Source organism: Tupaia chinensis, unplaced genomic scaffold (genome assembly GCF_000334495.1).
Source record: "Tupaia chinensis unplaced genomic scaffold, TupChi_1.0 Scaffold000355_1, whole genome shotgun sequence".
NCBI classification, from domain to species: domain Eukaryota; kingdom Metazoa; phylum Chordata; class Mammalia; order Scandentia; family Tupaiidae; genus Tupaia; species Tupaia belangeri.
Window position 1 is genome coordinate 3,797,150 of NW_006159850.1, and position 13,047 is coordinate 3,810,196.

At 58.8% G+C, this 13,047-nt stretch overlaps 1 protein-coding gene across 1 annotated transcript in view; it reads right to left on the reverse strand.

The window, feature by feature from the left end:
• Positions 1-13,047, reverse strand: part of CRISPLD2 (cysteine rich secretory protein LCCL domain containing 2) — a 56,050-nt gene that overhangs the window by 18,465 nt on the left and 24,538 nt on the right. Inside the window, exons 8-14 of the mRNA XM_027773444.1 lie at positions 12,279-12,422; positions 10,760-10,820; positions 9,737-9,803; positions 8,877-9,007; positions 7,490-7,533; positions 6,675-6,747; positions 4,295-4,370 (exon numbers count right to left, since the gene is read on the reverse strand). Coding sequence (XP_027629245.1) covers positions 4,295-4,370; positions 6,675-6,747; positions 7,490-7,533; positions 8,877-9,007; positions 9,737-9,803; positions 10,760-10,820; positions 12,279-12,422 — 596 coding nt within the window. The remainder of the gene's footprint in view (positions 1-4,294; positions 4,371-6,674; positions 6,748-7,489; positions 7,534-8,876; positions 9,008-9,736; positions 9,804-10,759; positions 10,821-12,278; positions 12,423-13,047) is intronic.

The following is a 13,047-nucleotide window of genomic DNA, read 5'->3' on the forward strand; positions in this document are numbered from 1 at the left end:
AATGCAGGGGTGGGGGCGGGGGCACTTTGAGAAGCCACCAGGCACCTGGAGTGCCAGCCCGGCTACTGTCCCGTTGTTGTCACTGGAATAGCCGCCAGACTCCAGACTGGGTGCAAGGGAGGCCGACGGGGGCTCCCGGAAAATGCCAGGGGGACCTACCAGCCTGGGCGGTGACTGCTACCTAGCCCGACCTGCAGCTTTTCGGAAACAGCGCGAGCCCTGGAGGGACAGCTCTGCCCTTCAGACTTCAGCTGCTGCCCCGCCCTCCACATCCAGGTCACAAGAGAAGCAGAAAGAGGGGAGCCGCCCTGCCCTTTCCCTGGGCGTCCATGTCGCTGTGACGGTCTCACCAAAGTCTCAAAACTGCATTCCTTGCTTTCCACCACGGACACCACGTGACGGAGGCGTGTTTTAATCCCACACAAACACCCTCGTCTTCCTCAGTAAATACATCCCGTGAACAAGGACAGGGCTCCTGAGCCCAGGGCGAGGCCCTGAGGTTGCAGCCGCCCTCTGACCAGGAGGGTCTGTTTCCTCCGCTGTGGCCGTCAGCAGGGGTGCACTTCTGAGCGAGCACGCGTCCTCGCCAGCCCAGCGCTGCTCTCTCTGCCTGCTGCCTCCAGCACCGTGAGGCCCGGGGCCAGGCCCAGGACGGCTGACCTCTGCACTCAGCAGCTTAAGCTCTGCAGGCCCTGGCTGCGGACAGGCATCCTCTTGACCAGAGGTGCCATGAGGCCCTGGTTGGCAACCGCGGTGCTGGTCCTTTGCCCATCCCTGGAGGGATTCTGGGCACCGAGAGCTGGACATTTCTGTGTGCTAACAGCAAGGCATGGGCAGATCTTTCTCACGCCACGGGCCAGGCCATTGCCCGTTATCAACGGGCACTGCTCTGACCGCTGGTGGGGCCAACGCCCTGCCTCACTCCTCCTCTTCCTTCCTCCCTACTCTCCTGTCACCATGCTTCTGAGGTACAGGGCGTCATGGTGTCTGCCGCCTCTGCTCAGGGCCTGTGTGATATGCTGCATGTGACTGACCCGGAGCGCGTGGAGAATGAACTTAAAGTGCAGTTCACTTTGTTGAGGCACACTTTGAAGTCCACGCTTAGGTTTTCACACTGCGTGTTTTCTATGAGCTTTTGAAGGCGCCTCGTATTTGTTTTGTTTTTATTTTTTTTAGAGAAATTTTTGCTATAGGGCGCATGTGCATGCCAGAGAGACAGAAAGTGAGAAATCACCCCCAGGGGGATGGCCACGCCACAATCTCCTCTCTTCCATCCTCCTCTGGGATTTTGGGCACGCGGCATGCTGCCATATCCGGGACTTGAACCGTGATCAGCCATGTGCAAGTCCACTGCCTTAACCACTACTCCACCTGCTCGCCCTGATGCCTTGTAGGGCGCATGTGCATGCCAGAGAGACAGAAAGTGAGAAATCACCCCCAGGGGGATGGCCACGCCACAATCTCCTCTCTTCCATCCTCCTCTGGGATTTTGGGCACGCGGCATGCTGCCATATCCGGGACTTGAACCGTGATCAGCCATGTGCAAGTCCACTGCCTTAACCACTACTCCACCTGCTCGCCCTGATGCCTTGTGCTCGTATTTATTAACAGGCCACATCTGCATAGAGGCTGGCGACTGACCCTGCTGGGCTGAGTGGCGGGGAAGGCCCCCGGCCACTGGTTCCTCCGTGGTGTGGGGGAGCGTCACAGTTACCATTGCCGAGGCCCGGCGCTAAGCAGTCCACGTGCGTGGCCCTGGCGATGCCGCCGTCCCTGCGACCTGGGCATCAGGACTCAGAGTCCCTCTCAGCACACGGGCAGACTTGGGCCCTTGCCCAAGGTCACTCGGCTGGTAAGTGGCACAGCCAGGGCCGCCCCCTGGAGCCAGCAAGCTGCACTCCAGGCTACACAGGAATAAAAGGCGGAGCTGAGGAAGGCCAAGGGCCGGATGCAGGCTGTGCCCTGGGAGTGCCCGAAAGCTCTCCCCAGTAAGACGAACACCACCATCTCCGCCACTGTCACCATTGCCACTGTGGGAATTCCCAAAGGACTGTCAACTCCGCAGTCTCCGCGCAGCAGCACCCGTATCGGGAAACCGGTCAGACCGGGCCGCCAGGTGTGAGTGCGCAGCACAGGGTTAAGGAAGCTGAGTCCACATGGCTGACCACGGTTCGAATATCAGCCCTGGGGCTTGAAACCCCAGCAAGGGCACAGGCGTGCAGGGCCAGCACCCCGCCAGGATGAGAAACGGGAGGGGGCTGTCCCCTCTCCTCCTCTCTCTCTGGTGGCCACGTCTGCCCTCTGGCTATTAGAGGAGACACCAACTCTGCTCCACCCCTGACCTGCTGAATCAGTGACTTCTGGGACCCGGAAAACCTGCCTTAGCAACCCTCAGGGTTTCTGGTGCATGAACACATGCGAGAGCCCACCTCAGCTCCGAGACGGGAGGGTGGGTAACAACCTGAGGTTTCGAGAGTGGAGAGGCTCCCCACAGCCCAACACTGTCGCGGCCGGGCCGGGCTCTGAGCTCGGGCCACGCCCCGCTGCTGCTCCGGCCCGCAGCTCTCCCAGTGAGGAGTCTGCCAGGAAGCCCGCTCCCGGTGCACAGGCGGGACTGCGGGCACCACGGCCCTTCAGAGGTCTGGAGACAACGCGCCCAAACAAGCCTCTCTCACAGTTTCCAACAGACATCACTTCCCAGAACACCGAGTGACCTAGAAACCAGGGCCAGGAAAGAGCTTCTGAGGTAGACGGGGCTTTCCTCCTCCTCTCCCTCCGTCCCCTTCCCTTCTCTCCTCCCTCCCTTCCTCATGTTTTTTTTTTGGAAGAGCCATTTAAGCATCGACTCTGTAGTATCTTCGCATATGTATTCCTTCAGTGAACTCTCAATCACGGTGCGCAGAGCCCTGTATGAACATCGGGGTCCCCAAAGCACAAAGCCCGGTGGGCACATTCATCAGAGGCTTCACAGGTTTGGCCACACACCTGTTTGTGCAGTGATTCCGAGGGAAGGTGAATTTGTCGGGGGAGAACGGAGCAGGGCAGGGTCGAGTCTGACGCCACACACACCTCCGTTTTCAGCTCGCCTCTGCCAGTGCTGGCTGCGGGCTCGGAGGCTGTTGTTTGGTGCATAGATTCGATTTTCGTATCTTTTTCATAAAATGCACCTTCTACGCCACCGCAGAGTAACCTACCAGTGCATTTACGTTAACTCCCACCCTCTGGGGTAGCAATCCCACTCCGCTCTGTCTGTATTTGGCTGGAATGTTCATCTCATTATGTTTAAATCATTTAAAAGCAACAGTCTGTCTTTCCAATGCAGAATTTGATTTAAACTCTTAGTGTAACAATTGATCTACTTTAACTCTTTCATAAAGATTCTAACTTTTGAATGTACATCTTAGCTGACTAGTTTTGAGAAAGAAGAGTCATTTAAGAGAAAAGGAAAAAATGGGAACAAAAGCTTAGTCATGAAAATGACTTTGACCTTAGAACTCAGTGACCTCACACTGCCGGAATCTGCAGCAGATGGAGACAGACAGACGGAAGGTGGTGCGTGAGGGAGGGCCATGGAACAAGGCTAAAGGGAGGTCGGGTTAAAAGTTAGCTGGGGACCAATGACACTGATCGAATCCTGGGATTTTAGCCGGAAGTCCCGGCCTGCATAACCCCAGCCGTGGGCCATTCCACAGGGAGGTCCACTGTGTGGGATCACACAGCCGGCTGGCAATCCCATGCTAAGAGCATGCGTGTCCTCTGGGTTGTACTCCTAAATCCTGGACACCTTGAGGGAACATGTGTTCTGGAGGGTCCACTTAAGAAAAGCAGGCTGAGGCTTCCTTGCTAAAACTGGGAGAGGAACATGGGCGAGACTCCAACCCAGTAGTACTTCTTACCAAGTAGGGAGTTAAGAGGCCAGCTGTATTTTCTTCTATGTGCTTTCAACAAAGGCTGTGCATAATCAGAAAGCAGAGGACAGAGTGGCCCAGTCCCTACAGCAGAAGCCCCGGAGAGCTGGAAAGATTAAGCATCGGGAAAGCGAAGTACGTGAAGCATGAAAGTCTCCGAACTGTGAAGACATTGGATAAGATGAGGCACACTGGGACCTTCACTCATAGGGATGGGCACATGGAAGGACTAACACCCGTATAAGAGGAGAACGGGGCAGCGGCTGCAGACACGGGTGGCCTACGTGAGCTAGGGGCACTGGGATGGAAGCTCGGGTTTCAGTATCTAAACCTTGGAGCGTGGTGTCCGAGGCCTCGATAGCTCTGAGGGGGGTCAGCGTACTCACATCCGCGTAGATGTTGGTCCCAAACACGGGAGCCCAGTAGGACGGCTCATCTTTACAGCGGGCTGGACATCGAACTCTGGAAGACAGGAGGCGGCCATGTGACAGCGTGATCAGCAAAAACGAAGCTCCCCGACCTGGTCCTCTTTATTTAGATTTCATGATTTATGTTCTCAGATGGAAAGAATTTGACTCTAAAAAGAAAGATAATACTCTCCCACCTTAGCAGTGGTAAAGACATCTTCATTCTTTTTAAACCGCGTGTATGGAATTTAGAAAGTCCCTACAGAAAGACGCACACAAAGAAGGAGAAAAGGACCAAGACCTAAGACGGATGAGTGTGGGACGCCTGTCCTTGGGTGCCGGCCAGGGCACACTGGAGATTACAATCAATGGCTTTTTGAGGCCACTTCCTGTGTGGAGGGGAGAGGGTGGAGGGCCTCACCTCAGCGAGTCACAGAGTACTCTGGGCTTGGCTCGCTGTCAGCCCCGCAGCCCTGACCCTACTGATGCACAGGGGAGTGGGAGGGAAGCTGGAAAGGGGTGGGCCTGGGCGTTTGAGAGATTCAAACCAGGGAAGCACAGGCTTTACTCGAGAAAAGGTCTTTTGTGTTGATCTGGAAGGAACACCATGGGCGAGAGCCCAGGGCCAAGAAAGCAAGATGGCAGCTGGAAGCCACGTGGCCCGAGGCAGCAGGGTTCCTGGAGGGGAGAAAGGAGGCCAAGGGGCTGAGAGGCTGAGACAGCTCTTAGATGTGAACGGGGCGGGTGGAGGGCAAGTGTGCGCGTGTGCGTGTGCTGTGCGTGGAAGGGTGTGTGCTAAAATAAAAGGCGTTGGGAGTCTGAGAACACTCTCCCTACAGCTCCTGGAACGGCGGGGCAGAGCTGGGATTTTGGATGCATGTACTCAGTATTTACTGACATGATTCCCTCCACTTCTCTTTAATGTTCAGGCCAATCTATTAAAAGGATGTTAGCCCCATTTGAACATTCAAGAGGGAGTGGCGAGGTGGAGGAGGGTGTGGGGAAGCCAGAGAGAAAGCCTCGGCCCACTGACAGCAAGTAGCGAAGAGAACAGAGCCCCTCTTCCTGACAAGGCCCCCTCTTGGGGCAGTCCCCACTCAGACCTGGAGGACTGCACTGACTGTTCCCCGAGGTCACACATGTCTCCAGACCAGGATCAGGGCTCGTCGACTACCTCACCCAGCCCGAGAGCTGTGCTGTCCCCAGAGCGCTTCAGCCCGGGTACCGGGATGCCCACCACGGCCACCGCTTTGCGGTAGAGCCACGGAGGGTGCCTGCTGTGTTCAAAGGGCACTCAGCCTTCCCATGTCCCTCTGGAGGCTGGGGAGCATCTGCATGACAAGGGACACGTCCACGACACTCTTCAGTTCACCGATGGAGGCCCCTCCACCCATCCAGACACGGACATTTCGGTGTCCCCTTCCATGGGATCTAACAGGTTCTTCTAGTCCAAGGTCACCAGGACGCCTTCTATGCATGCTACGAGGCCTCAGCCTAGAAACCGTTAACTGAGGTTCAGACGAACAAATCACAATGCAGCCCCGGACGGGGACCACATGGCCGTGCCTGTGCGGAGCACTCAGCACGCGGACCAGGCTCGAGAGCGGACGCGGAGCAAAGGGAGCCGCCTGGAAGTCTGCACAGCAAAGGTCCCCGGGCCAGGAAGGCAGAGGGACAGGCCGTGAGACGGGGCTGGCCGGGCTGCAGGCGGGAGGTGGAGGGGGCGGGCACCCCTGGGGTGGTGACGACATCTCAGTCTCGGCTGAGAATTGTCTGTTTGTCCAAGCACATCCAGTTATATACGTGTAAGGCCGGGCTGTGTCCCCAGGAATGCTGATTGCTACACAGCTCCTTCTAAGGGGACCCACGGCCCACAGGAGACAGCACAGATCAAGCACAAGAAACAACATGTCGGCTTAGAGGGGATGAACGACCTTCTCAGCACAGACCTGAGCTAAGAGACTAGTGACAAGGCCCGAGACATCTGGGTGGGGCAAGGCTGGAGAGTCACTCCTAATGAAGCGCCCTCTCTGATGAGCAGAGCCCGTCAAGGGGACGCGGCCGGGCCTCAGTTACGGCTGCTGGAGAGCAGTCCTGGGGCACAGCTGCTCGCTGGACTCACCGCCAGGCTTGGCGGGTCTGGGCAGGGCCGGGAAATCTGGTTCTCTCACTGCGCCGCAGGGCCGGTTGAGAGTCAGCCGTCTAAGGATCGGGCTAGAGGGCCCTGGTGAGCACAGGGCGATGGACTGAACACGGACAGCTGGTGCCGGCTCTCAGACGCCAGCCAGGCCAGCAAGAAGGCGACGCCCCTGCCAGAGACCCCCGAGGGCCCCACCCCCTCCACTGTTCCCCACCTTACCTTGGGCAGTGGGAGACGGGCTTCTTAAATGGGCAGAGCTGAGCAACCGTGACATAGCAGTCCACGTCCTGCACTGTGAAGGGGACACGGGTGGATGGTCAGGCCTGGGAAATGGGCCTCCGAATGGCCCAGACTGTGGGTTCCCCACGCCCTCACACAGGGCACGCACACACACACACACACACACACGGCCACCGCCCAAGTGCATGCATGTGCAAGTCAGGGTGCTGACACCCCCAGCAACAGCTGTTCCCAGGGACCAATGGCACTTCTCTGAGTGGCGATTTTTAAACCTGAAGTGCTCTGCTCCCCACGCGTCGTCCCACCCTGCGGACGCCCTGAGCCCATGAAGAGCTGGGCTTGGAGAGCTCATACTCCCACTCGCCCGCTCCCGTCCACAGCAGACGTTGCTCATCGCTTTCCACGAGCCCACGTGGAGGTCTGAGAGTCCTCCTGGACGTGACGCTCCCGGCAGACATGACCAAGCGATAGAAAGCACGCATGTGCACACACACACGCACGCACACCCAGTGAAGCCTCGGAGCCGCCCGACCGGAGCACCAGTGTGAGTGGCATGCAGCTGGCAGCCCCTGGCCCGTGTTCCTGGTTCGGCGATCTAGGGCCAGCTTCAGGTACAGGTATGTTTAGGAACTATTAACGGTTAAAGAAATGACCTCTTCGGAACCCTGGAAAATCTTTCCGATGTGGAGGACAAAGACTGGCAGGCCTGCTGGGCGTCGAATCAGGAAGGGGCACCTGCAGGGAAGCCCCAGGGACCACCGTGTGACACGACCAGCCGAGGCCAGCCAGCTCACCTTTCACTGTGGACACCGTGAACGAGCTGGACGGCTTGTACTTGCTGCGAAAGGAGACAGCAGGTGAGGGCAGCGGCACTGCTTCCGAAGCCATCTCACTTACGGCCTCGACGCCGCACGCCACGCTGGCTTCCTGGGGGCCTGCTAGCTCTTAGAACATCCTAGAGCAGGGCTCCTCGGGCCGCCTCTGACAGCCCGATGAGGCCTCTGGCTCCCTCCCTTCTCAGAGCGATGTTCTAAAATGCACGAGGTGAGCTCACACCATGGCGGAATCGCTCATCACTAACGCCTCTACCTAAGTATCCAGGGAGTCACGCAGGAATTAGAGCCACGCTTCTCTGTCAGTGCATTAGCCTCGACCGGGGATGACCCCAGGGATGACGAGCCTGCCTGGCCCAGGGTGGGAGGCGGCACCTGGGCCTGGGGGGTGCATTCTGAGGGCTTGGGGAAACAGCTCTCTCCTAGCCACGGGGGAAGTTCCCGTTCCCCACGGTGGGCTGGCTGTCCTGGTGTGGAAGGCTGTGTGTGGGCCGTGAGTCCTGCTGTGACCCTCCTTACGAACGAGGGCACTGCCCCAGCAGGGGTGAAGTCACACAGCAGGAAGGCCGTGGAGCCAGTCTGTATGACCTAGAGTCCCCAGTGGGTTCCCTGGGCTCCAGGTCACCTGACACCTCTGGTCCCACACAATGACACAGGAGCACCCCAGTGGCACCTGCTGTTCACAGCCTGCCCCCTTCCACACAGCTGCCCAGTAAGTGTGCCAGGAGGACAATCGGCCCACTGCCCAGCCAGCCAGGGATACATGGCATTGTGGGGGAACCGAGATATTTAAAAAAATAAAAGCCTCACTCTCTAGAAAGTAAAATAAAAGTACTGGGGCCAGAGGCGGCACAGCAGCGAAGTGCTCTGCAAGGCTGAACCACGTGGGAAGGTTCCGGGTTCGTGGCCAGAGCCGGCGCAGCAGCGAAGTGCTCTGCAAGGCTGAACCACGTGGGAAGGTTCCGGGTTCGTGGCCAGAGACCTCCCTGAGGACACTGGGCCTGTGCACACACTCACGATCCAGGGCTGGCGGGGACCAGGGGTGGAGCGTGGCGTCGGGATCCCATGGGGTGCCTGTCTCCTCTCTCTGAGTCTCTCACTCATGGGAGAGAGGGAAAACAGCGCTAACTGAAAATGAGCTCAGGACACGGTTAATCGTGCCGTGGCTCGTCTGACAGGGAGTAGGAGCAGTAGGATTCAAAGCTGTCGGTTTACAGGAGCCCACTGGAGTGGAATGTGCTGGCGGCTGATCCCCGAGCTACGGTGTGTCTTCTGCTGCTTCACACGTTCGATACATTTCCACGCTTCAACAACGCTGTCCTCGTCAGAGAAAGCGTCCAGAGCTCACCTCAGAGTCTGCAGGCCGTGCCGCTCAGACTCAACGAAGAAGGGGGCCTTCCCGTTCCTCGTGATGTCCACCAGGCCCCCCTTGTCGTCAAGGACGCCGTAGTGGATGGCAGCCCGGCAGATGCTGGACGACTGGGCGCGGGGAGAGAGCAGGCGTGCTCGGCGTTAATCTCCGTCAGAAGTACCCGAGACGTCTGTCCTCGACCACTAAGAGCCGAGCGGACAGGCCAAGCTCCCCGCCCCGACGCCTGCCTCCCGCGATAACCATGTCTTTGTCCCTTATCTCCTAACACCCACCCAAGTTGCTCTGCGAAGGAAGAAGGGCGACAAACAGCCCTTTCTCCCCGTCCAGTCGAGCATGTAACCCTGGTCCCCACAGAGACCGGCCTTCGTAAGGATTAGTCCCTGTTCCCAAAAGTGGCTTCACAGGCTTATAAGCCTGTAAATACCACATGGATTATTCTAGAAACATTGGTTTTGACTGAGGGGTGGAAAGAGGGTCTTTTCCTAGGACTTCCTTTAAAAACACATGACAGGTGAGACCAGCAGTTAGCGTAATGGCTATGTCGCTAAACTCCCATGTAGTCGACCCCGGTTCTAGTCCCAGACCCGGTGACTTAAACTCACGCCGGGCAGGTGTGCATGCGTGCCCAAGATTCTAAGAGGAGGATGGAGGAGAAGGGATTGGGGCGTGGCCATCCCCCCTGGGGAGTGATTTCTCGCTTTCTGTCTCTCTGTCTCTCTCTGTCTTTCTGGCAAGTGCATGCGCCCTATAGCAAAATCCTCCTAAAAAAAATTAAAAAAAAAACCACCCGGCAGGGGACCCCATGCAAGCCACTTGCAGAAATGCTGACCACTTACACTTTCATAGAGCCGAGTTCCAAAAACCTTCGCCTTGCTGTTCAGGCAGCCTGCAGGGCACTGATACCTGCACAGGACAGAGAGCGTGTTTGGGGTGAGCGTGCCTACATTCCCCAAGATCTGACACCGCTCTCTCCAACAGCTCTGTGGTTGGGTACAGAGGGTTCTGCTGAGCAAGTCAGTTTGCTGGGTGCCCAGCCGTACAAACACCCACAGCACTACAGCTCGTTACTGCCATGCCTACGGTGGGTGTGCAGGCCTGTCGGCAGATAGGCATTCACAGGAAAGAGACAGCGCTCAGCTGCACCCTGAATCCCCGAGGGCTGTGTTATAACACTCCTGCCGGCATCTGAGCAAGACGTTCCGGTAAACCAAACTCCAGGTCCCTGGGGCGGGGCAGGGGGCAGGAGAAGCCTGTGCTTAAATAACTAGGCTCCACTTCAGGGAAACGGACTCCGGGATCCACAGGAAGGGGGCCGCTTCCACTGCACCCGAGGGGCCGTGGGAGGCGGCTGCCCCTGGGGCTGCTGACTGCCAGTGAGAGCAAGCCCCAGGCACGCTCCCTCCTCCAGGCAGACCCTCAGCACCTGAGTGGGTGGTACCACGCCACTCTGCAGGTGCTAGGGACACACTGGCAGCTGTCTGTCTGGTGGGGGCCCAGGGACACAGCCCAGGTCAGGCCTCGCAGCTCTTGGGCTTGCAGCTGAGCCTGCCCTAGCCCCCGGCTGCTCCTGGATCGAGCAGTGGGAGCTAGGGTGGGGTGCTCGGTAGGGCACCCAGTCTGGGAAGCTTGGCCCAGGCTGGCAGAAAGGGGTGGCCTCTGTGTGCCGAGCCCTCCCTGGGGTGACGGCCCGGAGCACTCGGCGACGTCATGGCAGTCTGACATGACGCAAAGCAGGGTGGGGTGCTGACTCTACCTGCACCCACGCTCCGTGCTGCAAGGGCCGAGGGCCTTTGCCCCAGGCTGCCTGCAGCGATCAGCGAGCAGACGACACGGTCCCCCGAGCAGGCTGGCCAGCTCACCTGTTGCAGGTGGACCCTCTGCACTTGTCCTTCATCTTGGTGTCACAGCGCACAATCTGGGCTGGGGGCACAGAGAGACACGTCACGGTCAGAAGCCAGGAGGGTGAGCTCGGGCTAAGACCCCTCCTCACTCTGAGGGACATCCCGGAACATTCTGGAATCCCAGCCATAGTGAAAGCAAGAGCAATGGTCTGTGGCCAAGGCTTTTGGCTATGGGACTGGAGTCCCAGAGCACCACAGGGCAGTGGCCACGTGGCCCTGGGCTCACTCCTACGCTAGGCTCCACTTCTCGTATCAGCAGCGGGGACAGTTAGGAGAACCCGGCTCAGGGACTCGTGAGCACTCGGGGAGGGAGTACACGTGGTCATGGCGGTGCTGGGCCCACACACGTGCCCCGTGCCCATGGGGCTCGGGAGGCAGGACCTGCAAGGTGCTAAGGCGCATCCTTATCACCTGGGCCAGGCACCCTGCCCCCCTGCCTCGCAGCCAGGACGGCTCTCGCCTGGCTCTCCTGTGTCGCTGCCTTTCTAGGGGCGTGTCAGAGCCGTGGAGGGTCAGCAATTTGGGCAGAGGCATGGTCGTGCATTGTGGAGAGGTGCGGGCAGACGGGCCTCAGCTGTTCTGTGGTCAGAGCAAATGATGGAACGATGGAGGTGGGGCAGGGAGTCCAGAGTCACGGAGTGGCGAGCCAGTGGGCAAGGCGGCGCTTTCCGAGAGAAGGGGGCCCCAGGGGTGTCCTCAGGGGTAAGTCCAGTTTGATGCTGCCTGAGCTTGGGGGGAACTGAGCAAACCAGGGCACCAGCTGGGCCGGCCACCCCGTCTGTCAGAAATGCCCTCCACCACCCCAAGAAGCATTTGGGGAACTCGGAAGGACCCTGGTTCTACCCTGCGCAGGCAGAGGGGTGTGGTGCCCAGGGAGCCCACAGGGGCCGGAGGCGAGCGCCCAACAGTCCCTGTAGGAATTTCTAGAAATTTGGAGGAAGCACCGACTTCCTGCCCAGTGGGGACACTGGAGACAGCTTCGTGATAATCTCGAAGCACAGGGAGACCTTACTGACGCTGGGTGATGTTACAGCAAGGGGCCCTCGTGGCACTCTGACGTGGGCACAGCTGTCCCCTTCGTGGGTGAACACACCAACTCTGGGAGTCCAGGGCCAGCTGGCACTGAGACACACCTGGCGAAGACTGAGCGGGACCTAGAGGGGCCAGCCTGGCCGCTGCCCGCCTTGCGCTCCCTCTGAGGGTCTTGAACTTCCCGCCTCGGCCCAGGATCCCCTGAAAACACAGGGTCCTCTCCAACCTTAAAATACCTGCCTGGAAAAAACGCCACCCACGCACGACTTCCATGAAGCTGCTTTTGAACTGACTTTAAAACACCATTTTAAAACATCCTAGGGTTTCTGTGCTTTTGTAAGCTACGCCCACCTCGCTCCTGCTGCCTGTCACCGTGGAGCCCTCTTAGGCCACCCCCCATCAGGAGGCCGGGAGGGAGGCCACAGGCAGGGCGTGGCCGACTCACTCATGAAGCTGACCGCGGGCGTCTTCTTGGGCTTCACAGGCTGGGACACCCTCGGTTGGACCCGGGTGTGTTTTTCTTCAGGAACGGGAGCTGTCTCCACCTCGTTCATCTCATCCGTTTCAGGCTTGGGGTCGGAGGATTCTTCTGAACAGCGGCGAGGGAGAAAAAGCCACACACTGAGATTGAGCGAGCCACTCCAGCCAAGGAAGCTACCTGGACACTAAAGTGGTCTGAGATGGGTATCGCGTTCCTGCTGCAAAGAGAAAGCTTCACTTCCAAAGAGAACCTGGGGCGTAACTCCACCAGGCAGGACCAGAGAAGCGAGGGGAGCGCTGTGCTCCTGGGCTTGGGACCCGAGCAGCTGGGCCTGGCTGGGGTTCGAGGCCCAGCTGCCCACAGCTGCGCTACCAGACGGTTTCTCGCCCTGCCCCCTCCTGCACACACCTTTGTCTGGGCCACTGTCCCTTGCTGTTGCTGTCTCCCCTGAGGTCCCTCTGCCCCTGGGTTTCACGGGGTAGGGGTGCATTGAGGGGCTCGTGACCCTGACCCTTCCTGCACCCGAGGGTGGGTTTCATTATTTCTCCCTGACCACGCCCCCGTGGTCACCATCACCAGCATCTTAGTTAACTGAGCAAGTGGCACTTGGGAAACACCTGTTCACTTATCTTCTGGTGTCCACCATGAGAGACAGCCACACGCCGCCCGCCAGGTCGGAGGCCAGACCACCAGCGCTGCACTGCAAACGCCAGCCACAGCAAAGAGACGAGGG